Raw genomic sequence first — 26,541 nt, 5'->3', positions numbered from 1 at the left:
TGCTAATTATTTCAATAATCTTTTGAAGAAATAACAAATTTTGTCACTTGTATAACTATTTGGGATAATTGTAGCTTCAAGGGTGTTTTTAGAGGGCCAGTAATCTGGTTTGGGAAGGGTATGCCAGCCCAGGGCAGGCAGAGTCAGACCCTGAGTTTATAAACACAGGCACTGTATAATAACAGGACAGTTTGGCTTAACAACTAAGGGAAAGGTGAAAAGAACATAAATAAACCTCCCCCCAAAAAGCTGGTAACCTCAGAAAGATGGTATCTATGCTGTCAGTTACCTCTACCTAAAAGTCCTAGTTCCTATAATACAATACACTTCACTAACCCAAATCCCCCCTTGGATGGTGATAGAGGTAGTAGGGTAGGAAGGGTAGCAGAAATAGGTCTCAAAGGGTTGGTCTCACTGGCAGATGGCTTTAGGTGTCTCAAGCAGCTCTGTAGGAATATCTCAGTCAGTCCACAGGATATGTAGGTACAGGAAGTTGTTCTGATGGATCAATAAGAAAGCTATAGGAGAGATAATAGCCAGTTCACTAGGTCCACCCTAGCAGACTAGACAAAAACTCAACCTCCAACCTCACTGTTAGGAGAAGCAACAGCCCTGTCACCTCTCCACAATTTTGGAACTTTCCTGCTTCTACCTTGCAGCATTGCTTCTTTCCTTATAACACAGTTTCCCACAGATGAATTTGCTCAAATCTACCTCATCAAAACACTTAAGTTTTCACCGTACTCTTTTTATACTTCTCTTGAATGTTGAATTTTGATTATCAAATTTTGTTTTCAGCTTTGATTTTTTTTTTTGGTCAGGAAAGTATAAAATTCCTCTATATAATTAGATGTCAATTATTTCATGTGGAGTTTTTGTGGGAATGTAATTCTAGGTTGTAATCCTAAATCCTTTGCCTTTTAGAATATCATATTTGATACCTTCCAGTCCTTTAATGTAGAATCTTCTATGTCCTTTGTAATCCTGGATGTGACTCCTTAATATTTGAATTGTTTCCTTCTTACTGTTTGTATACTTTTTTCTTGGCCTGGGAATTCTGGAATTTGGCTATAGTGGTCTGGATATTTTATTTTGGGGTCTTGTTCAGAAGGTGATTGGCGGATTCTCTTAATTTCCATTTTTATCTCTTGTTTGAGGATATCAGAGCACTTTCCCCTGATAATTTCTTATAATATGGTGACATGACTTTCACTTATTCCTAGGATTCTTAGATTATCTCTCCTGTTTCTATTTTCCAACTTAGTCATTTTTCCAGTAAGGTATTTTATATTTTCCTTATTTTTTTCCATTAATTTTTTGTCTTGTTTCTGATGTCTTATTGTTTCATCAGCTCCTATTTGTCCAACTTTAATTTTTAGGGAGTTATTTTCTTCCTTGAGATTTTGCTTTTCCTTTTCTATTTGGCCAATCATATTCCCTAACAAATATTGGTTTCTTCAGGGTTTTTTTTTTTTTTTGCCTCCATTTCCATTTGGTCCATTCTATTCCTTAGGGAATTATTTTCTTCAAGGTATTTTTGTGCCTTAATTTCTTTTTGGCTTATTCTAGTTTTTAGGAAATTGATTTCTTCAGTGAATTTCCTCACAGCTATTGTTTTTCCAGTTAATTGTCTTATTTTCTTTTTAACTTCTTTTTAAGTTCTTCCAGGGATTCTTTTGAGGCCTGAGATCCATTTACCCTTTTTATTTCTTCCTTTCTTTTGAGGCTTCATATATTTTTGTTTTGGCATTATTGTCCTCTTCCGAGGTAGCATTTTAGTCTTCCCTGTCACTAAAGTAACTTTCTAAGATCAGGATATGGGGTCTTTTTTTGCCTTTTCCATATTTTTCTATTCCCATTTCCCCCATTAACTTACCTTTCTATGGAAGTTCTTCTCTGTTCCTGGGGTAGAGGGTATACTGCTCCTAGCTTGTAGAATACTCTTCTCTGGTACTTGAGGTAGACCTGGCTGCCTTTGTTCCTCATAGTCTGTTTTTTGAGGAGTTGGCTCTCTTGGCTTACTTTAGGGAGGTTTGTAGCTGTTTTGCCCAGCTATATTCAGCACCCTGTGCTACCAGTTCCCTTGTTGTTTCATGAGCTACTTTGGCCCCCACTTTGATGCTTCCCTGTCCCTTTCAAGTGACTTGGACTGGAGACATCCCCTAATCTGGGCTCTGCTGCCTTAGGCACTCTGCAGCCACATGGGAATGAGTAGTTTGCTGTAGTTCCATATGACCATCTCTGTTTCCCTATTGTCCTGGGCTCTGATGTCACATGAGTGTTTGTAGGTTTTCTTCTTTTTTAAAAAAATGTTACCTTCTGTATTATGTATTGGTTCCAAGGCAGAAGACTGGTAAGGGTTAGGCAATGGGGGTTAAGTGACTTGCCCAGGGTCACATAGCTAGGAAGTGTCCGAGGCCAAATTTGTACCTAGGACCTCCTATCTCTGGGTCTGGCTCTTAATCCACTGAGCAACCCAGCTACCCCCAGGTTTTTTTTTTTTCCTATAACTGTGTGGGGTGGCTCAGGTGAAGCTTCATTGCCTCTGGCAGAGTCATACATTGTTGGGCTACTCCAAGTTTTGCTAGTTCTTATAGATTCTATGCTGCCTAGGCTGCTGTCTCCTCTTATTCCAGTGAGACATATTCCTCCAGCTTTCTTTTGTTTTGATGTGATTTATTTTCTTTGTGTGTGTGTGTGTGTGTGTGTGTGTGTGTGTGTGTGTGTGCGTGCCTGTGTCTGTGTGTAGGAATCAGAAGAGTGGATTATCCTTTCCTGTGCCATCTTAGCTCCCAACATGCAACTCTCACTTGAGCAGTTTTAAAGGAAAAAGGGATTTTATGGGGTAGGGGTGATATAGGACTGCATTCGGTCCATGGAGAAGGCTAGTACAAAGATGTAAAGATAGAATATGGGATATCATGAAATCACAGGTGAGGAATCAGAAGAAGAGAAGAGAAAGCAGATGGTTGTTAGTTGTGGTAATCCAGAGTTGGGATAAGGTTAGAAATGAGTGATAATAGGGCAAGAAGACAGGAAATTTGAGAATAGAAGAATATGGTTGAACTAAACCACTGGAGAGTCAGGATTGTAAAGGGAAGAAAGTGAATCCAAGGTAGGGCTCATTGAGTCAGAGATCTAAAGCTAACAGAAAGTTAGAAGTAATCTAGTCCAGTTCACTCAATTACAGATGAGGAAACTATAGCATAGGGACCTTTAGTGATTTACCCCAGGTTACATAGTTATTGATTGATATGAGATTTGAACTTAGGCTCTTACTCAAGAGATAGTGCTCTATCCATGGTAACAGATCAGGGAATGATAAACATCATGGTAAGGATGAAGACTGGAGCAGCAATAAGGCAGGAGAGAGAACAGGAGGCTATAATTAAAAAGAGGAATTTCACAGTTCTAGATCATGGGCTTCACATAGATATGGATGTAAAAATAAATGTCAATGGCTTGACTGATTGATAGTGATATACAAAGTTTAATTACGTATAGGTGTGTTGGAATCTTTAGCGGAATGATGCAATGATAATGGTTGAAGAAGCTGATGGCACGCTAGGATGTTTGATGTTGCATTGACTTGGAATCTTTAGGAATGAGGGCAGGATTTGAGATAGATGAGTAAATAGTGAATCTGGTGCTGATTATCTTCTTGAGAAAGAAAATAAAATGACCTGGACATTGATAAACTAAGCCAAAGACCTATAGGTGAATGAAGTGAAACTTTAGAAGTTTTTGAAGATGACAAAGGGACAGTCTGGAAGTCAGAATGAGAGGATCAAGGATTATATGGTTCTTCCTACTTCTGGTCTAGCATGCTAAAAGAGAGGAGACCAGGAGCACTCAGTACTAAAGAAAGATGATGAGGGATGAAGTATCTTCAGGGTAGAGTCAAGTTTCTTTTAGTACCAAGAGAAGTGGAGATAAAGGGAACTAGGATGAAATGGGAATAATTGAAGAGGATATGTGATGGGGAGGAATAGGCTTAGGTGGATTGGGGGAAAAAAACAAGGAGAAAAGATTTTTGCCTACTTAGATGTCACCTTTGAATGACAAGGAGGAGTCAGAAAAAAGATGTTGATCAAGGCCCCTGACCTCTAGGACCTTGCAAAGACTGAATGTGTTGTGGAAGCAATAGCATTAACTTCTCTCAACACAGAAGGAGTCAAGGATTAGTACTAAGTGGAGATGCTGGGGAGTTGGTGTTAATTTTTAAGGCTAGACTGGATTCATGTTCATTGACAGACCTATAATCTCATCTTAAGCTAGGTGATGCAGGGGATAGAGTGCCAGGCTTAGAGTCAGGAAGACCTGAGTTCAAATCCAGCCTCAGACACTTACTATTTGTATGACCTTGGGTAAGTTACTTCACTTTGTTTGCCTCAGCTTTCTCATATGTAAAATAAGTTGGAGAGGGAAGTAGCAAACCACTCATGTATCTTTTCCAAGAAAAATCCGAATGGAATCATAGAGTTAGACACAATAGAAATGACTAAACAGCAACAAAATGTTGAGACACAGTCAGCAAGCCCTCAATTCTCAATTATGGAATTCCTCTCCCATCTACTCCTCAAACACTCTTTCTTTGTTTTTGCAGTCCTAGGGTTCCCTATTGCTTCTAATAGGAAATGATCTTTCTCTCATCTGATCTAATCTCTCTATATTTCTGTTACCAACTAATGATATTTGATATCATTATTATATTATATATCATAACACATATTATATTTTTTCTGTGTACAAATCCTTTCTACTGGAATGCAAGTTCCTTGAGGTCAAGGATCAAATCTTGTTCATCTTGCAGCTCCCTTAGTATTTGGTACAGTATCTTGCACATAATAGCCATGCCAAAAAAGTTTGTCAATGAATTCATTGCTTTCACTAAAATGTTATTTTGATTTTCTCCTAGTTTCGTCTTGACATCTCTCATTAAACATAAATAGAAGCATCTCCCTAGTATGACATTCCAATTTGGTGCGATGCCTTTTCCTCTTAAAAGGAATAACAAGTTACTCACCTTTTAAAAGCATATGGAACATTCAATTTAATAAAAACTCCCACCTAAAAACTTTGGAGCCTAAATGTTCTCATTGCTCATCTAAGTCATTTCCTCCCCCTTGTTGACATGAGGTCCTTTGGAAAATTTGACTAACTATACAATTTGTACAGGGAAGTATTTTTTTCTTTTTGGTGTGGGCTTAGGTTATGCTTTAACACTTAAGACCTAGAAAAAGAAATAACAGCATGCCATTTATTTCCAGTATATCAAGACTTTCTACAATGAGACCTGGGAAAAAAGACAAGGCCACTCAATTAACGAAGCTACTCTAAAGCTGCTATGGTCTGTGACTGTTTCCATTTTTGCTATTGGTGGCCTAGTAGGGACAATTATGGTTACTCTGATTGGAAAAGCTCTTGGAAGGTAAGCATAAAGAAAAGCTTCTTCTTCTTTTTTTAAACCTTTACCTTCTGTCTTAGAATCAATAGTGTGTATGGTTTCCAAGGTAGAAGAGTGGTAAGGGCTAGGCAATGGGAGTCAAATGACTTGCCCGGGGTCACAAAGCTGGGAAGTGTCTGAGGCTAGATTTGAATTCAGGAACTTCTGACTCCAGCCCCAACTCTCTATCCATTGAATTGCCTAGCTGTCCCAGACAAGCTGCTTCTGTGTTCTCATCTAATAAGCACATTAAACACCATATAAAGTTATAGAATATAACCCCTCCTTCTTAAAAGTCATACTACAACGTCTCATTCTTGTCACTAATGTTTATTGCAGAGAAAGAAGATAAATTTTACAAAAAATTTAAGTGATGCTCCAAATAAAGTCAATCTTTACCTTGATGTTTGGTAACTTCAGTTTGAAAGTGATTACTTAGGAAGATTTAAAAAACTCTTGTTAGCAAATAAAGTATAGGGAGCAACTAGGTGATTGGCAAGTCACTTAACTCTTGTTGTCCAGCCCTTACCACTCTTCTACCTTGGAACCAATACACAGTATTGATTCCAAGATGGAAAGTAAGGTTTGTTTGTTTTTTTTTTTAAGAAGAAAAATAAAATATAAAATATAAGAAATGAGGACTTATAGGTTTGCAGACTATAGGGACGTCACACATCTATATATCCTGAATGCCATTTTCAAAAAGTGAGTGAGAAGGCACTGGATACAAATAATAACATTCCCCCATGACTTCATCTTAACAGACAGGAAACAATCGGTTATTGATGTGGGGTCACTTTGAGACATTGTGTATAATTACAGCAACTCCAAGACTCTGAGAAATGGGAAGTGGATAAGAGTAGAAACATTGATTAACTGATTATTCCACTTTTTAGAGGTAACTAACAAATGTAGAATAGTTGCTTACATGAAAACAAACACTGGTTTAGAGTACAAGTTCATTTGCAAAATATTACTATAAGGGCACAGGGATTATTAAAAGAAATACTGTTACGCAAATAGTGAAAAATAACATAATAAAATGAACCTGTAGAAGGCTTAACATAGAATACTTCTAAACCAGATTATTTCTAGTGCATTTACAGAAGTAATTAGGAGGATAATAAATAGATGTGAAATATAATAGATCTATTGGTATTTTTATAGTACCCTTCAGTTATAATGATAGTAGAACAATTACCTTTAGACTTCATCATCTTATTTCTTCATAACAAATAGAAGTTAACATGCTCCTTGACACCTCCCCATTATGCCTGCTAGATCCTCCTGCCACCATCCTGAGCAAATTTACTTACTTTGAGATTCTCTCTGCAGTTCTCTATAAATCTGTTCAGGTTTTTGTTTAGGCATAACTTCAGTCCCAGAGAATTTTCCTTTTTCTCTTAAGAATTTCAATGACTGGGTCAAAGCCTTTCTCTCCATCTCTCCATCATATCTCATATTGTGGATTTCTATATTTATGTGTATCTACTATTACTCTAATCTCCAAGGTCATTAACCTCTCCAACTCTCATTTTGCTTTAGCTACCTACTAGGAAGGGCACATACTAGACCACTTCATCACTCTAAGGCACCATCTTGAATATGATATTGAACTATGATATTCCCCCTGTTTTTCCTGCTCAATTTTTATAGGTTGGTTCTTTATCCTCACTGTGACTCATAATCTCTCCTTGTTTCTCAGTTCTCTCAGTACCTCTTCCCAGTTCTTGCCTCACTTTCTCCTATTCATATTTGGTTCTATAGTTAATCAGTTGAATTATACACTGCCTTTCATCCATGATTCCCTTGCTCCCTTGGCTTTATATCATTCCTGCCTTAATGGTTCTCATCTTTAGAGGAACCTTATTGTGAATGTCCTTTGCCTATACCTTGCAATTCCAATTTGAATGTTCTTCTCATTAGACCACAAATTTGGATCCATTTTCAACAGAACCATTCTAAGATTTTAACAAAACTTACAAGTGGACATGAACTATTTTCCCCTCTGTTTAAGTATTCTATACAGTTTTTCTTGAGTCAGGACTTTGCATTTTTCTTATCCAGGAAAAAGAAAAGTATACTCTTTTGTGTGCCTGGGAAAGTAGAGCTTCCTTTAAGATATTTGACTATCTCTCTATATCTGAATTGTGCTAGGGAGATTTAAAGTTGTCTTCTTAGCCGATCAGATGACCAGAGTTTGGTGGACACAGATGTTACTGGGCTTCTGCTTAAGCAATGTGGTACAGTGCTTGGAGAACTGGCTCTGGAATCAGAAGTCCCATGTTCAACTTCCATCTCTGATGCTTTACTACATATATGACCTGAGGCAAGTCATTTCATCTCTCTGGACCTCAATTTCCTTATATGTACAATGAAAGACTTGCATAAAATTACCTCTGAGGTTCCTCAACAGTAAATCTATGATTCTATTTTCCTTTAGATGCATATCAAATGATATGTTTTTAGTAACCCTTCCTTTACTTAATAGTAGGGGAATACCTAGCTGAGATGTAAGCAGCAAGGTGACACAGTGGATAGAGTATTGGATTTAGAGTCAGGAAAACTTGGTTTCAAATCCTGATTCAGATACTTACTAGCTGTGAGATCCTAGAAAAATTGGTTAACCTCCTTCAGCCTCAATTTCCTCATCTATAAAATGAAGATAAATAGTAGTACCTACCTCCAGGATTGTCATGCGAATCAAATGGGAATATATATACACACATATATGTATATATACATACATATTCGCACACATGTGTGTATATATATACTACACGTAGGCATATGCAGATAGATATTATAGATTACATTTTTTATGTACATGATATTTATATATCTTAAAGTGTTTCATAAGTTATTATTTTTATTATATCATGCTTTCATAGTAGGTACTGACATAATCATACTGTCAGATGACTCTCACAGTGCTCCTAGTCATTTGGACACCACTGGAGCACAGGCTACCCACAAGTCATGGCTATTTCTCCCATAAGTTTGAGAAAGCTAAAACTGGCCATAAGAGTCAGCATCAATTGCTTCAATTATTTTTGACTCTTAGAACAGCCTAGCACCTCAAAAATAAAATCACAGATTTGCAAGGTTCAAATGGACCATAGAATCGTGAAGTCCAACATTTCAACAAAAATCTTCTCTACAATATACTAGAAAAATGATTATCAGGTCTTTGCTTGAAGACCTACAATAAGGTAGAACTTGTTACTACCTGAAGTGAACCATTCTACTTCTGGACACCTTTAATTCTTAGGAAGCTCTTCCTTTTGTGGACCTGAAATCTGACTCTATAGAACTTTAACACATTGCTCATAGCTCTCTCTTCTATATCTAAACACACTCACTTTAAGAAATCCTGCCTAATGATGCTAAACATCAAGCAAAATGTCCTAGTTGGTAGCAAGTGTTCTAGCTGTATGTCAGTAGTATTCATTTGGAAATGAAGTTAAATAGAGGTAATATAAAATAATTTATATATTAATATAATTTTAGAAGTGGAAAAGGCCTTAGAGGTTATCCAGTCTAACTCCCCTATTAAGAAGGAAATGAAGACCAAAGAGATTCATTGACTTGCTTGAGGTCATATATCTGGTTTGTAGCAAAGCCACGTCTAGAACCTGTCTCCCAATGTTTTTTTTTTAGTCTCTTGACTCTTAATTTTGTTCTTGTTCTCTATCTTGTTTTCTTTCAGTTGATTTGTTAAGTATTGAGCTCATATAATTGGTTGACACTATAATGTAGAGAGATAAGTAGGATACCTTGAGACAAACATGTACTTATAATACTACTCTCCTTTTTCTAGGAAATCTACTTTATTAGTCAACAATGCATTTGCCATTTTAGCTGCATTGCTCATGGCTTGCTCACAACAAGCAGAAGCCTTTGAAATGCTAATCTTGGGTCGGTTCATCATGGGTGTCGATGGAGGTGAGATGGCTATTTATGCTATTTTATTGATTCTACAAGTGGTGGAAGATATTTTAGGAAAGTATATAGTCATTGGCAAAATAAGGACATTCTCTGAGCCATCATTTCCTTATCTATATAATGGAATTTGGCAGTGAGGTGGCATAGTAGATAGAGAACTGGGCCTGGAATGAGGAAGACTCCTCTGTGGGTTCAAACCTGACCTCAGACCTAGCTTTGTAAGTCTCGACAAGTCACTTAACCTTGTTTGCCTCAGTTTCCTCATCTGTCAAATGAGCTGGAGAAGGAAATGGCAAATCACTCTAGTGTCTTTACCCAAGAAATTCTAAATGGAGTCACAAAGAATCAGGCACAACTGAAAAATTATTGAGCAACAAAAATAATGAAATTTAATCATCTTTACATTACTTTAATGGATTGTTGTACAAAGAAAGTACTTTATAAACTCTAAGCACTATAGGAGTTTAAAGTTGGAAACAACCATCGACATCTACTAGTCTGATCCCTTCATTTTACAGATGAGGAAATTGTGTCTTGCTCAGAATGAGTCTTTAATAATTGGTATAGCTAGAATTTGAAAATCATTCTGCTGACTCTCAAGCCCAGTGTACTTTCTCCTATTATATGTATGCTGCTTATTATTGGGATGTGGAGTGGTAGGCATGAAAAGAATATCCATTAAAGTTCAATACTTGGTCAGCTGCAAGCTAAAATGAGACGCTGCAATAATGTTAGGACAAAATCTCCAGAGGTAGCCGGTCATTTGTAGAAGGCATTTTTCGAGCTATAAAATCCTCTGCTTTCTCAGCTTTTTCAGTCAGCTTAAACCTTTAGATATTCTATGGTGCCCAGAGGGCTGGTAGGTGGTTTTATTTCCTGTCTGAGTAACTTTTCTAGCACATTTATTGTAAAAAGAGGATGAAAAAAAAGTTCTATCAAAGCACCATTCTTGTTCAAAAATGTGATTCTTCCTTTTTATTGGACAGCGCCATGTTTTGGCAAGACCACTAGTAAACTCAAGAGTATCTCTTGAGGCAGGTGACCAGAATGGTTGAATAAATTGCAAACTATAGCATGAAGATCCATTAAAGTAAGTAGGTATGCTCAGACCAGGAGGAGAAGACTTGGTAAAGGATGGAGAGGCAAGATATCATCTGTCTTTACTTTCAAATATTTGAAGTAAATAAATTTATTGTATGTGACTACATAGAGCTAAACTAGAATCAATCTGCCATGAAGAGTCCAATTTTATCATAAAATAAATATGAAAGGACTTTCTAGCTTTAAAACTGTTCACCAGCATAAATGAATTTCCAGAGACACAGTAAGCTCCCCATAACTTATTAGAAGCTAGTAGTCTTCCTGTTAGATGTTATAGAGGCATTTCCTACATTTAGTGAAGTTAATGAGATCAGTGATATCAAAGTTAAATAGAAACAAGGCTACTTAGCTGTATATAAGGATCCCCATTGACCACATGTTAAATCAGAAAACTACAGATTGTTGTTATCCATTTTACCATAATTTCATTTATTTTGTTAGGAATTTCCCAATTACAGTTTACTTTGATTTTAGCCTCATTCCACTGTTTGCTGTGTCCCACATCCCCATGTTTGATATCTCTGAATTAGATGATCTTTAAGGTCCTCATCTTGATTCTGTGATTCTTTTCTTCTCCAGTTAATGGCCTCCTTTTGTTCATCCCATTAAGCATCTTACATAATGCTTTTGCTGTCTTGTTTGGAAACCTAGCTATTCTGGGGACTTACATGCTTCTCACCCATAAACTGGTAGCCGTCTTTCTTCCTTCAAAAATAAGCTTGGCTTAAAGATAGATGTGGTTATGAAACCGAAGATTCCAAACAAATACTTTGACATGCATTGTTCCTAGGATAAAGAACACGTGAAGAAAGAGAAAGTGACTGGAAAACAACATTATCATTCCTCTACACTTCCAGAACATTTCAGGTTTTCATAGTGTAACTGACATTATGCATCATGCTGTTAAATCTTACCAAATCTCTGTGAATTGGAAGGAAGAACCTTTTTTCCTATAAATCAAGAAATTAAAGCTTATGCATTGAGATTATTATCCAAACTCTAGGAAAATGCATCTAGAAGTTAATGGCTGTTCTCTAACAGAATCCGAGACTCTTTGAATCTCAGAGTAGAAGGGATCACAGAGACAGTCTATTCTCACCCTGACCTCCAATACCTAAATCATGTCTCTATAGCATGTCTCCTCAGATACTTACAGAAAAGGGAAGAATGATCCAGTGGAAAGAGAAAGTTCTTGGCCCAGAGTGAGAGCCCAAATTCAAATTTTGTCTCTGTTACTTACTACTTCTGTGACCTAAAGCATGTTACTTTTCTTTTATAAAATAAAGAGATAGAACCATTGGTTTTCCCTTAGCACTAAATCCTATGAAAATGATCTGAGAACACAACCAGTTCCATTATTAGAGAATGCTAAACATAAAGAAACTCTTTCCTATGTTGAATAGAAATTATCCTTGCTTTATTTCCTTGCACCTTTTCCATAATTTTACCTTTTGGGGTTAAACAGAACATAGAAGCTGGACGAATACTAGTTAGAAATGTCATTAAGGGGTGCATGCTTCAGGTCTGGGTTGGACTAAATGATTATCAAACTGACTTCCAACTTTGAACATCTGTAATTTTAGGTCGTGGCCTCAGTCTGATGGCCATCTAGATGGTCATTTCCTATTCTGCCTGGTAACTGGAACATAGTAATTAAGTTTTATGAATAATGGTTTCCTTTCACAGGCATTTCTCTCAGTGTCCTCCCCATGTACCTGAGTGAAATCTCACCCAAAGAGATCCGTGGATCTTTGGGACAGATCACTGCCATCTTCATTTGCATTGGAGTGTTTACTGGTCAGGTCCTGGGACTGCCTGAAATATTGGGACAGGTAAGTGGAATGTCTTTTTTGTCTTATGTGGAAGCATGCTAGATATAAACAATGCAAAGGGTGACCTCAGCAGGTGTCGTGCTTCCCATTGCTAGAGATCTTTAAGCAGAGATTGTATGAGATGTTCAAAGTATTCATGCTGAGTATGGGTTGAACTATATAGCCACTAAGGTCCTATTTAACTCTGAGGTTTTATGATTCCAATTGGGAAGGAAGAATATTGGTCATGTTGCCAGAAGCAGATATAAAAGATAATCCAAGTGTTATATTAAAAAGATTTTTAGCTTACAAAAGAATATGAGCAGAAGTATTTAAAGCAGCTTTTATTAAAGAAATTAGACACTGAGGATGCTCATCAATTGGGAAACAGTTGAATAAATAATGGCATATGAATGTAGCAGCATACTATTATAACATAAGAAATGACAAAATGGATAGTTTCAAAGAAACCTGTGAAAACTTGTATAAACTCATGTCTACTAAAGTGAACAAAATTAGAACAATAGCAACAACATGGTAAAGACAAACAAAATTTAAAAACCTTAAGAATTGTGTGTGATGAAGAATGCTTCCCACTTTCTGACGATGAGAGATGATCGACTCATATTGTAGAGGAGACATTAATTTTTATGTGGCAGGTGTGGGAACTTATTTTGTTTAATTATGCATATTTGTTAAAAGAGTTTTGGTTTTCTTCTTTTAATAGGCAAGAAAGGGGAGGGACAAAATAAATGCTTACTCACTGAAAAAAATTAGGTATAAAAAAGAAAAGTTTTTAAATAAAAAGAACTAGAGGAAGGTTTGTATAATATTGGAGGGGACCTCTATGGAGTAATCTTTAGAAAGATGTTACAGTAATTACACAGAGGAAAGGGACATGAAAGGATGACCATTTTCATTGGTAGAAGGAGAACCTACACAGAGGAAATAATTTATTCCATCAAAATATGAAACTACATCTTCTCTATGCCATAGTACCTTTTTTATGAAACCATTTTTATTCCCCTAAGCAGGAAATCATCTCCCTGACATCTGATCTTATAGGATTTTGACTCCTCTTATGCAATTTTTATATAATAGCAATTTGAGGTGTCTGTCTTATCCCCTCCTTTAGGGCAGACACAATGCTTTCTTTTTCTTTATCTTTGTATCATCCTCAGGGCTAAATAAGCAATAGGCCAGTGTTAGTACATTACTATTAGTAAGCACTTAATAAATAGTGGTTGAAAGTATGGTCAACAAACATATGACAGTTATATTGAATGATGATATTTTGACTTTAGCATTGTGTTACCAGACATTGGGTGAATCTAACCGATTTTCCCCCCCTAGCTTTTAGAGAGGAATTTACTCAAAGGTATAGCATACATTTTCTCCAGCAACTGGGGGCATAATTTTTTTGCCTTCTGGAAAGGATGAAGGGGATTCAATTTGTGCTTTAGTTGTTTTTTTATAAAACATATTCTCACCAATTTCCAAATCCAAAGCCCTCTCTGGACTTCCATACCAGCACTCTGGTTTCTTCGGGCTTCCCTACTGAGCTGATAACAATATCTCATCCTGGAATCCTGGCTGACTCCACCTCCTCGGATCCCTGGACTTCACTTCTCATGTCTAGAAAATAAAACAACAACAAAAACTCCATTCCTCTTTCTTAGAACTCAAGGTCTAACAAGGAGAGTGGCAAGATAGCCTTTTCCCCATATGCAGCTTCTTGTATGATACCCATGCTTCCAGTGAATAGGATTTCCTGAATGCTACCAGAAAGTGGTAAAAAAAGGGGGGGTTTGAAGTGGTCCATAGCTGAATCTCCAGAAACCTGAAAACAATTTGAGCAATTATTGTATCCCATCACTGATTTAAGGATGGACAGTTCATTTCTATTTTTTATGAATCTAGAATATCCAGAGCACTTTACTAACTATTGAAAGATGGTATAATATTTCAGTAAGACAAAGGTCTGGTACTGTGCAATTTAGAGTATAATAGTGCCCTCTTATCTGTGGTTTTTGTTACCTGTGGTCATTTCAGAGGGAGAAGAGAAGCAGGAAGGAGGCTGCGACTGGATGAAGGGGAGGGCCAGCATAGATTGAGTAGAGGTAGCTCCCTTGACCCTTGTGGGTGGAGTGAGACAAAGGTCTTTTCTGGAGGTCAGCCCATGACAGGGATCTACCTGAGGCTGCATCTCTATTAGCTCTTCTGCTTTCACTTGGAGAGATTTTTTTTCTTAGGTTTCTTTTTTTGGGGATTGGAGCTGTGGGGAAGGAGATCATGGAATGACATGCCAAGGATCAGGAGGAGGGAGAGAGAGCACCATACAATACAGTACAGTTAACATAGGTGTTAAAAGATAAAAGTTAAAGTGAGAACTGGCAGATAAAGGGGAACTACTGTACAGTACTATATAATAATGTGCAACATGCCTTATTGTTATATTTAATGTTGGTAGTGTCTTACTGTGTGCTTAATTATCAATTAAACTTTATTACATACATGTATAAGAAAATCATGTTATATATGGTGTCAGCAGATGTTTGCTTATATCCCTGGTTTCAGCCATCTATGGTAGGTCTTGGAACATATTATGGAACCCCTGCATACAGGGGTCATACTATATTCTTCAGTCCAGAATTCAAGCAGAAACTATGTCATGTAGGTGAGGGAATTAATGACCTATTTCTATTTGGATTTAGTTCTAAAAGATCTAAGAGATCATCTAGTTGAAACCCATCACTTTTCAGATGAGAAAACTGAGTCCCAGATACAGGCAATGACCTGCTCCTAGTCATGCAGGTGACACACCTGAGACTTAAACTCAGGTCTCAGATTTTGAGTTCAGTAAGAGTTCAGGCGTCTCTCCACTGTGAGTTACCTTTTGCCTCTCAATCTACAATTTCCCGATGTTTCTTTATGGCTTGGAGTCGACTCTGGGTTCATAAAGACCCTGCCACCATGGCATTAGCTTTGGAAGTTCCTGCTAGTGTGGAAAACTTTCAAGTATGGGACAGATAATGTGATGGTTTGTCTGTTGTCCAAAGACCTGTAAATAGAGGTTTGATGAGGTTCACCACCATTGTGACTTTTTTTTTTAATGAAAAGCAACTTAAAATGAGCTACTAAGGAATAGATAGCTTGAAACCTGAATTGATAGGAGGAAAGTCCTAAATGAAAACATATATCTTGAAATGACAAAGTGTTGGAATAATAGACTGCATAGATGAAAGTAGGTCCTGTCTTATCAGGACTTTGTTTGGACTTCCTTCCACCTCCCAGCTTTATCCTGGAAGTTTGTGACAGGGTGGGGAGCCCCTCCTGATAGGATCTTATGATCCCATTTGGTCAGCCTTGTAACACATGGAAGACATCTAATGGCAGACATTATCTTTATGTAAATTGCGAAATGTGCTCATCTTGAGAGATTTGTGTTATTCCTCCCTGCATGTCAGCATTTTCTCCTTGGGTTTCCCTTTAACGCTGCTCAGACAGTGTAACATCTCCATTAATCTGAAAGGCTGCAGCAGGCCAAGTGATGGGGTCTTAGGGCTTCTTCGGTGCCTTAGCCTTGAGAAGCTTTTCAGTTCTTTAAAATCTCTTCACTCCTGTCAAAGCAATTTTCCTCTTTGAAGATTACTTTGGGGCACCTTGAAAAGCCGTTTCTAAAAATTCAAGCTTAGCTCCTATAATAAACTCCAGTTTTGTAAAAATTCAAGCAATGCTTAAAAAGAATTTGAATCCATTTATAGGGCCTTAGTTGGAGAAAGACATGCACAGAAAGCCATTCTGCTAAACCCTACTTATCAGTAACAGGTAGATTTGAGTATTTAGTGATTCTAAAGAAATTACTTATTTTTCATAACTTGAGAACATGATGAATCAAAATTGTTTAACAGGAGCAATTTAATCAGCAGAAATTACTGTGCATCTATTATGCTAACTACAACCCACATTTCTATTAGCACCTTAAGGCTTATTCATAAAGCACTTTCCTCATAACAACCCTGTGAGGTAGGTGCAGCAAATCTGACTATCCCTATTAGATGGAAAAAAATAAAACAAAACAAAAATGGAATCCTAGAAAGATGAAATGAATTTTGGTTTCAGAGGCAAAATTGGAACTCAGGTGTCCTGATTCCAAGCCACTGCTCCATACTTAACAGTACCTGTTGTAAAAATTAAATTAGTCTCTAGTAATAAAAATATTATATTTTATGAGTTTTATTAAGGATTATTAGAATTCAAGGAATAAGGAAAATACGAAAATAAGAAAACATGTGCCCAGGGCTGATTATACCATTCAAAGCTTACTTACTACATCATTGCAATGGAGGAGCAGAACATAGAAGAGCATAGAAGAGGGTGAGGTAAGCATTACTGCCAGTTAAAATACTAATTGTGATCTCGCCCAGGTGGAGACTCAGGTGAGATTATAGGGAATTCTGGGAAATACCAAAGACTTATGGGGATTGAAGTCTAGGGTTCAAATCTCCATTTTTACACTGTCTAACATTAAGAGGGAGATAAGAAAGTGATGCTATCTTACCGCAAAGGCCTTACAATTTTATTAGGAAGGTTAGAATTATATATATGGAAAAATTTGTGACTTAGTATTTAATTTACTGATATATCATGTAGTATTGACTCTTAATGTCAGAGCTTTCCATCTGGGATTATCTCCAATTTATTTTGTATGTATCTTGCTTGGATATAATTGTTTGCTTGTTGCCTCTCTTATTAGACTATGAGATTCTTGAGGGCTAGGAATATTTTTGTCTTTCTTTGTGCCCTCAGTGTTCAGCACAGTTCTTGGCCCATAGTAGAGTTTAGTGACAAATTGGCTTACTAAAGTGAAAAAATATTCAAGTGCACCAGCATTACAGAGGAGCCCTTCAGATAATAAATGGAACCTGAAGGATGGGCAAGAATTGGACAGAAAGAAAGAAGGCAGAAAAAAGAGTTTCCACCATTACTCTCAACCTACACCAAGAATTCTGCCAAACAAGTATCCCATGACTTTTTTTTTCACCCTAGTACCAATACTCTGTTAGTTCCATTATCATTCTGAATTGAAACCATCATAATAGCTCCCTAGCTTGACTCCCTGTCTCCAGTTTCATAATAATGATAGCTAGAATTTATATAGTGCTTTAAGGTTTGCAAAGCCCTTTTCAAATATTATTTCATCTCATCCTTATAACAACCCTACAAAATAGATGCTATTATTATCCTTATTTTACAGATGAGAAAACTGAGGCAGAAAGATGTCAATAAATGCTCTTTGGAAAATAATCAGAGAAAATTTGTAATCACATATTTACTGTGGCATTGCTTTTAAGATATGATGGAAGGTAGACGTGGTGAAGCTTCAGGCAGAAGGCATCTCGCATCTCTCTCTCTGTCTCTGTCTGTCTATCTGTCTGTCTGTCTCTCCCTCTTCCTTCCTCCCTCCCTCCCGCCCTCACTCTCTCTCTGTCTCTGTCTCTCTCTGTCTCTGTCTCTGTCTCTCTGTCTCTGTCTCTGTGTCTCTGTGTCTCTCTCTGTCTCTCTCTCTGTCTCTCTCTCTGTCTCTCTCTCTGTCTCTCTCTCTGTCTCTCTCTCTCTCTCTTTCTCCATTACCAAATAGAGTATAGCACTATATTTGACATGTGTTGTTGTTCAGTCCTTTCTCAGTCATATCCGACTCATTATAACCCCCTTTGGGATTTCTTTGGCAAAGATACTGGAGTGGTGTGTCATTTCCTTCTCCAGCTTATTTTATAGATGAGGAAACTAAGGCAAACAGGTTAAATGACTTGTTAAGGGTCACATAGCTAGTAAGAGTCAGAGGCCAGATTTGAATTCTGAAAAATGAGTCTTTCTGACTTCAGGCCACCTAGCTGATTCATTTATTCAATATTATTCAAAATTCAATAAATCATTAAATCAATAAATAAAAAAATCAATAAATACTTGTTCACTGATTGATTAAACAAAACCAACCCATGTGACACCTTGAGCAGTTATTTCTCCTGGGACCACTGAAACCATAGATAAGCTTCCGCACGCTTTTACTTGAGGTGCTGGTTGGTCTAAACAATCTCTAGGGTCTCTTCTAACCCTGCAATTTCCTAATTCTTTGGGATTTCTCCATAGCTCCTAGCAAAGGGCTGGGCCAAAGTCAGTACTCAGTAATGAATTGTTTGAGACTGGGTATTTAGGACTCTCTTTTACTATGTGATAAACTTTGGTTCCCATATTGTACAGAGGAGAAGACTAGGTAAGGAAAATTTTTGAGGGAACTGGTGTAATAGTCAGCTCAGACGAGAGAAGGAACATTCTAAGGCTAAATAGCATTAAAACCAGCACTCAAATCTTGGTTCTAACATAGTATGTTGGAGTGTTGATGATATCAGATATGTAAGGTTATTACTGTAAACATCTTGAGGAGAGAAAATTATATCTTAGTTATCTTTGTATTATTCTCAGTGACGAGCACATTGCTCTCCGTGAAGAAGGTAGTAAATGGGGCAGCTAGGTGGCTCACCGGATAGTGTCAAGCTTGGAGTTGGGAAGATCTTGCTTTAAATATGGCTTCAGACACTTCCTCATTGTGTGACCCTGGAAGAGTCACTTAATCAGAGTAAGTTGTATGTGTGTGTGTGTGTTTTAAAGAAAGTAACTAATGTAAAATTATTACATTTTAGAACATATATTATTCAATGAAAAGTTGATAGGCAAATGAGACCAAATCATGATTGTCACATTATAGAATCATAGAAACATGATATTACTTTGGAGATTTCTTTCAGATACATAAACATACATGTTATAGTTAAAATTAGTTTCTCTGCTAAAAGTATTATATTTTATGAGGTTTATTAAATATTAAGAAATAAAGAAAAATACAAAATATGAAAGCACATGCCTAGGAGGGCTGAAAGGCCCATTCAATTTCATTTACTACATCTTGAGAGACACGTGTGCTTGGAAGCAGAAGCAGGGAGAAAGTGTGAGTAGGTGGAGAGCCCCTTTAAATAATAATTCGAGATCTTGCACTCAGGGGAGATTCAGGGAGATTATAGGGCAATCTGGGAACTATCAAGGACTTCTGGAGATTGAAGTCTGGGGTTCAAATCTCCATTTTACATACATACTTATACATACAAAGTACAATTGGATGGATGGATGGATATCTATCTATATGTATATACCTACATTCATATTGTAAGGATAATTTTAGGATTGTGACCTAATCTAAATTAATTTGGTAGCCAGAGAAAATCTCAAATAAAATACCCAAGTCAGTTTGGAAATTTATGGTGATTTTAATTAATATAGAGGGAAGGAATTAAGGAGGAGAGAGAGAGAGGGTATAGGATTTCTCCCTCCTGTCCTGTGCCAGACCTCCACCATGAGGTCTTTGAAGAAGTTTAGAGGCTTTTCTAAGAGGATAGTGTTTGGAAGGTAAAGGAGAAAAGAATCAGCCTAAACTCCAAGAGAGCTCAATGAAGATGCCTCACCTGAACTAGGTTACTAAGCTTCTCCCAGTATAGTATCAAGGAAAACTCACCCCCGACCCCAGACAATAGCTATCACCAATGCTCAGCAAGCTGCCACCAGAGCCACCTCTCTGCAGAAAAAAAAAAAACCAGAGAGAGGAAGTGATGCGAAATATATAGACGGTTTTTACATCACTTTCCTGTATCTCACATGTACCAATGGTAGCTTAAGCTTGACTTAGGATAGCCCAGGGGTCTGTCAGTTGTTTCTGATTTGTCATTTGCTAGCACATGTCTGTCATAGGCCATCCTCCTAAATACTTAATCCTTAAGTATGGGTGTAGACATTCCTGTTTTTGTTAGACTAAGTAGGGTGGAGTAATCTAAAGTTCTTAATGTTTAGAAGTTAAATGACTTGCCCAGGTTCACACTGCAACCAATACGTTCTAGAAGTGAGCATGAATTTAGGTCTTCCTAGTTCAGTACCTGATCATCTTTCTCCTGAACTACTTCAGTAGTTTTTTAACTGGTCTCCCAGCTTCAAACCTCTCCTCCTTCATTGTCATCCTCTGCATGGATGCCACAGTGATTTTCCCAAATATAGGTCTGACCACACCAGCATCCTACTCAATAAATTCTAGTGGCTCCCTATTACCTTTAAGACCAAATAGAAACAGTTTTGGTTGGCATTCAAGACTCTTCACAGCCTGTTTCTTTTCAACCTTTCTGATTGATTTATATCCTCTTCCCCTCCATACTTTCTGCTGTCTGACTATTTTGACCTACTTCTTTTTTCTGAAACATGGTGGCTACATCTCCCATCTTTATAGCTTTGCAAGGGCAGTCTCCTCTGTCTAGAATTCTCTGTTGACATTCTTGTGCCTCCTAAAATCTTTGGTTTCCTTCATGAATCATCTCACATGAGATCTCTCCTGGTACCCTTTAATCCTTCCATCTTTTGTCTTTGATTTGTTTTGGTCTTACTATGTTTATATATGTATAGATTTTCTTCCTCGTTAGAGCATAATGAGGATGAAGACTTTTTCACTTTTGTCTTGGTAGCCCTAGAACTTGGCATAGTGTCTGGTACTTAATCAGCATGTAATTGATTGTTTTTTGTTTGTTTTTTTTATTGTTCCTGATTCCAAAACCAGTTATGCTAACCATGATGGGAGGTTATCTTTCCATATAATATATCTTATTATACTTCACTTATTTCAGGTGATTTAGAAGGGATTTTTTGTTTCTAGACTTTTATTTTTATCATGAGTCAGTTTTATTATATTATATTATATATATAACATATATAATAATATATTAATATTATAAAAAGAAATTTTATAAATTCCCTTGACATATGCAAAATAAACACCACAATCAATTGGATTTTTAAAGTAGGCTTTATCTAAGTGAAAACTCAGAGGAAAAAAGTCTTCAGGTTTATCTTGTTTGGTTTTGATGAAAAAAATTTCTAAACTTTGCTTAAATTTTTTTTAAACACTACTTGGGTGACACACAAAAATAACAATTTCCTTTCCTCCTCTTTGGTATAAAAATACATTTTAAAGTGAGCCAAGACAACTTTTCACCTTTAAGAATAAATTATGAAATTCTGACTTGAAAGCTGAGTGTTTTGTATTTAGGATTTTTCCCCTGATATTTTTCATCCATGGTGCTATCTGGATAGGCTCCCATTAGGTTCAGTCAGATTTCACAGTCTCGAATCTCTTTTCTCATGCCGGCCTAGTCATTTCACCCTCTATTGCCTCCTTTTTTTTAATCTATAAAGTGAGTAGGTTAGGTTAGATAATCTGTAATTTCTCTTTTGACTATAGCATTCTATGTTCTCAGTTTTAAGATCTTTTCCCTTTAAACTGTTCTGTATTCTAAAGGTCCTTCTAGCTCCAGCATTCTCTGAATTATGAACTAAACCCCTTCCAGCTCTTAAAATTCAATTCCATCTTCTTCTATTGTTCTCCTCTGGTACCTTGAGCATGGTTAAACTCAAATAAAGTCTATTCACACACATGCAGGATGAATCAAAGAACTTTAAGAAGCAGCAATGGGAGATGAGAATTCCTTGAGGTTCTTCTGACTTCATTTGCCTTTCCTTAGAGTTCTTTCATCTTTTTTTTTTACAAGTAGAATTTACAATCTTTAAGATGTTCCAATTTTTATACATGGTTAAAGATACAGAGATATCAAGGGGGTAAGAAATGGGAAATCTGGGTTCAGAGTATAAAAGCTGGAGGAAGGAGGCAGGTTTTTTTCCCCAGGGCAGCCAAGAGAAAGATGCTAAGTCAAGCAACAAGAGCAGAATTCCATTCTGATCCTGCATAGAGTGAAAACCAGGAGTGGGAAATGATGCACAGCTTGCCCAATGGAATGAGAAATGTATCCTGAATCTAATAGACAGATAATGAGAGAAACTTCACAAGTTATGTTTTCCATGGTAGAGAAAGAATCCATTAACAGGAAGCTGTTCAAATGTGGTAGACATTTTCTTCTACTTATATAGCACAATAGTGACAGCAGCTGACATTCATAAAGAGCTTCATGGTTAGCTGTATTTTTTATGCTTTTTATGGAAACTTTTATTTGAAAGTTATATTAAAATTTGTATGAAATGTTTTCCATTTGATCCTCACAATAATGCTGTGAAATAGGTAATGGCATCATTATTTTAGATAAGGAATCTGTTTTTCAGACTTTAAGTGGTTTGGCTTAAAATTATATAGTTAATAAATCTTAGAGTCAGAACTCAGACTCAAGTTATCTGATTCCAAATCCGATGCGGTTTTTTTCTCTCACTATAGAATGGAAATGAACTGCCAACATTGCCCCCTTCTTCTATGATCTTTGTATACAAGGGAGGCTATTTGGGTTTTAAATATAGATTTTAAGAGTATGTGTGTATTAAACATTGTAATGTGTGTATAACATGGATATACACATTAGGTTATGTGTATATATCATCTCTAATTTGTTGCTAATTTAATAAATCTAATGTGTGTGCCTCAAAAAACCACTCTCTCTTGACAAAGGGAAAAATTCTTTGGTATAAATCATCAGAGAAAGTAGGGTAGTCATCCCCCATACAATTGTATAATTACTCTGAATGGCAAGTTACTGGGTCCAGATACAGTAACAGAAACTACCAGTTCATTGAGAAGAACTACTTTTAATTTTTTCCTAGTATAACTTATTGAAAGGAGAATTATTCATGATAACATCATGATTTCGCTGTTAGGGATTTTAAAAACTGATCTCCATAGGTTTTTTTTTAAAAAAAGCATTAGAAGACTAATTATACCACTGAGGCAGAATTACTTCTCTGTATGTTGGAATGGGGTCATAGACCTAAGAAGTTCCCCTCTCCTTTGTTGTTTTGGGGTTGTCTCTACTTTAGTCATTGTTGTGAGGGAATTTGTATTGTACCCAGGGATTTCATTTCATAGTATTCAAAGCCCACAGAGATGGTTCTATAGCTTTATGACTAGAACAAGAACCATAGAATAGGGATCATTTTTTTCCTTTTCCTTTTCCTTTCTCTCTCTCTCTCTCTCTCTCTCTCTCTCTCTCTCTCTCTCTCTCTCTCTCTCTCTCTCTCTCTCTCTCTCTCTCTCTTTCTCTTTTTGGTTGTAGGAGCAACCTTAGATTGTGTACCACTTGCAGGGGAAATGCCCTCTGATGGGATGCTGTTTGACCTGGTCCTGCTAACTAGTCAACATTAAAGATGGATCAGTTTGAAGCTTTTTCTTTTATTATGTAACAGAAAGTGTGCAGGGAGGCATGTCCTGATATGTCAATGATAGATAATGAGTGGTTGAAATGGGCTAAAAGGCATTCTGTTATTGATTAAATAAGACTTGATTAGAAAAGAGGAGGGAGAGAATTGTCCTTCACTAAGCTGTAGCCATAGCAAGCAGCTAAATGTAGGAAGATAGATAGCCTTGGTGGTAACCAGAAATTTGGAGGAGACAAAAATCCATGAGAATAACCAGTAAGAAAACCCATGATCTCCAATATCTAAACCCAAATTAATAATACCTTTTAGGTCATGAATTAATAAGCATTCAAGTTCAAGAAAAAATCAATTATTCAATAGCATTTGTTAATCATTTACTATGGACCAGAACCCAGTCCATGTGCTCAAGGAACTTCATTATATTATTGTTGTTCAGCTATTTTTTTCAATCATATTCAATTTTTCATTATGCCACTTGAGGTTTTCTTGGCAAAGAAACTGTGGTGGTCTACCATTTCCTTCTCCAATTCATTTTGTAGTTGAGGAACCAAGGCAAAGAGGGTTAAGTGACTTGCCCAGGGTCACACTGCTAATAAATATGTGAGCCTGGATTCAAAATCATGAAAATGAGTCTTCTTATATTCTATAGTAGAGATACAACATGTATACACATAAGCGAGTTATATTCATACATATATGAATATAATATGTGATATAATATTTAATAGAGAATGTATCTACAATGCACATAGATATGCATATACATATAAATATGCATGTGTAAATATGTGTTTAAACATATTTTGGTACCCCTTGTCTATGTGAGTAGTATAACAGAATTGGCAAGAGCTGGAATGAGGAGATATTCTCTCTCTTTAGACTTTTTGGACTCTCCATTCTCTTCCTGTTACTTCCAGCTTCCAGCTTCATGAAAGGTTAGGTGATACCAATTCCACTTCAGGTTGCTAAGGGGAGAATATGACTCTGGAAAGAAGCTGACATGAAATGAGATTGCATTCTCCATCATTTCCCTATCTTTAGCTTACTGCACTGGAAAATTCAAGGCAGTTCCTTTTGCTGAGATCTAGGACTCTCTCTTAGTGAAGTTCTTACCTTGCTCCCAATGAGAGAACCCATTTACTATATGGAAATTCTGCTTGGTATACTTTCTCTGATTTCTGTTTATATATATGTATATATGCATATATATTTGCTATATATATTTATTTATATAAATGGTTTTATTTGGTATTTGTTATGTGTATGTTCATTGTGAAACTAGTTTTTTTTACTAAAGCTTTGGGTTTTCCTTTACCCATTAGTGGAGATCAGAAGTTTAGACTGAATCAGAAAAGTCCCATGGACTAACAATAAATAAGGGAGTAGATGGATATAATTAGGCTAGTACCCCATCTCTCAGAGGGGATCAGAGTGGTAGCTGGCCTTAGCCATTTGATTTGTCTCTTCTCAGGAATTAAGTCTTCTTTAGAAAAAAGGAAGAGGGAGAAGAGTCTAGAGATGACTATTCTATCTCCCTTTGAGTCATACAATGAAGCCCTCATGCCAAATGTGGGGGATAGCCTCATAGCATTATCATGTATACATATCTATATATCCACCTACATATATGTGAGTATATCTTACATATATGTCTATGTGTGCACACATCATGTATGCATGCACACATGCATATATATATATGCTGAGAGATAAAGGAGAAAGAGAGGAAGGAGAGAGAAAGGGAGGAGAGGTACTAAAATATAAGAAGAATGACGCTGTAGCATCAAGAGCTGGCTTTGAAGCCAGGAAGATCTTGGCTAATGTCCCTCCTCTGATGCCTCCTGGTTGTGTGAACCTGGGAAAATCATTGAAACCCTCAATAGTCTAGACAACTCTCTAAGACTAAATTGGAGAGAAAGTGCTCACTTGCATCATTAGAAGGAGTTTTCTCACCTTCAAGCTCCATATACTAATGAAATCACAATCCAAGCCCTCTACATAACTCTAAACACAAGGTGATTTGGTGATTGAAATAGATACTAGTAGCTGAGGGGGGAACAAGAGAAGGCTCTTGGAAGAAGTGGCTCTTGAACTGGGCTTTGATGTATACCAGGGATCCTTACTGACAGATTTGGGGGTGGGAGTGGGGGACATAGGGAACAGCCTGTTTAAAGGCATCATCACCAACAACAGGAACATGTTACAATAGGGATGTGGGTCACCTTTCTGCCCAAATCCAAGCAAAGAAGAATATTCATATCCCTTCGGTATCATGACTTTCTCCATCTTGGTTGTAATAGATTGCAAGCTGGCATAAGAAATTAAATGAGAGTTTTGCAGAAGCCACAGACAACACATGCAGGCCAGCAGATGAGAGAAAAAGTTTAGCCTTTGGCCAAAAACTTAATTCAATTTTACAGTTAGACACCATAAACACCCCATAAAAGCAAAAGAAAAAATTCAGCCTTCTTTGACCAAAAAAATTGATGTGGAATTTTCAGGTTATGGGGGCTTCTTGCCTCTGATCCTCACTACGTGAAAAGGATACATGTACTTTTAATTGTCTTAGTGATCAATTCATCCTTCAAAAATTGGTAGAGGTTACAAAGGGATATTCTGTGATGGTTATGATTCTTGTCAATAAGGCTGAAGTGGTTATTATGACAGAAGTGATTCTAACCTTTGGGAAAAGCCCCAAATTTAACTTCCCATTTTTTCAGATTTAAAATTGATGCCCCTTGTGGCCACTGTCATCCAGTTCCTGAATTAGGATACTTCCCATAGGCTTTTGTAGAGTTGAGAAGACTAACTCTAGACTCAATTCTGAACATCCACTGCAACTCAACTGTGGAAATCCCTGGCTATCTAAGTGGACAGAGGAATAGGACTGGAGTCAAGAAGCCCAGCTGTCTCAGATGTTTACTAGCTGTGTGACCCTGGGCAAGTCTCTTAACCTCTGTTTGCCTTAATCCCTTGTAGAAGGAAATGGCAAAC

At 36.9% G+C, this 26,541-nt stretch overlaps 1 protein-coding gene across 3 annotated transcripts in view; it reads left to right on the top strand.

Moving 5' to 3' along the window:
• The window catches only part of SLC2A9 (solute carrier family 2 member 9), a 382,090-nt gene that overhangs the window by 77,401 nt on the left and 278,148 nt on the right, over window positions 1-26,541 (top strand). For all 3 annotated transcript variants that reach the window (XM_056802424.1, XM_007496737.3, XM_001371196.4), the window contains 3 exons: window positions 5,271-5,431; window positions 9,267-9,391; window positions 12,179-12,324. In XM_056802424.1, the coding sequence (XP_056658402.1) occupies window positions 5,271-5,431; window positions 9,267-9,391; window positions 12,179-12,324 (432 nt within the window). The remainder of the gene's footprint in view (window positions 1-5,270; window positions 5,432-9,266; window positions 9,392-12,178; window positions 12,325-26,541) is intronic.

Source organism: Monodelphis domestica, chromosome 6 (assembly GCF_027887165.1).
Source record: "Monodelphis domestica isolate mMonDom1 chromosome 6, mMonDom1.pri, whole genome shotgun sequence".
Classification (NCBI taxonomy): domain Eukaryota; kingdom Metazoa; phylum Chordata; class Mammalia; order Didelphimorphia; family Didelphidae; genus Monodelphis; species Monodelphis domestica.
Note: the sequence above shows the minus strand (reverse complement) of the source record. Positions and strands in the feature narration are given on the sequence as shown.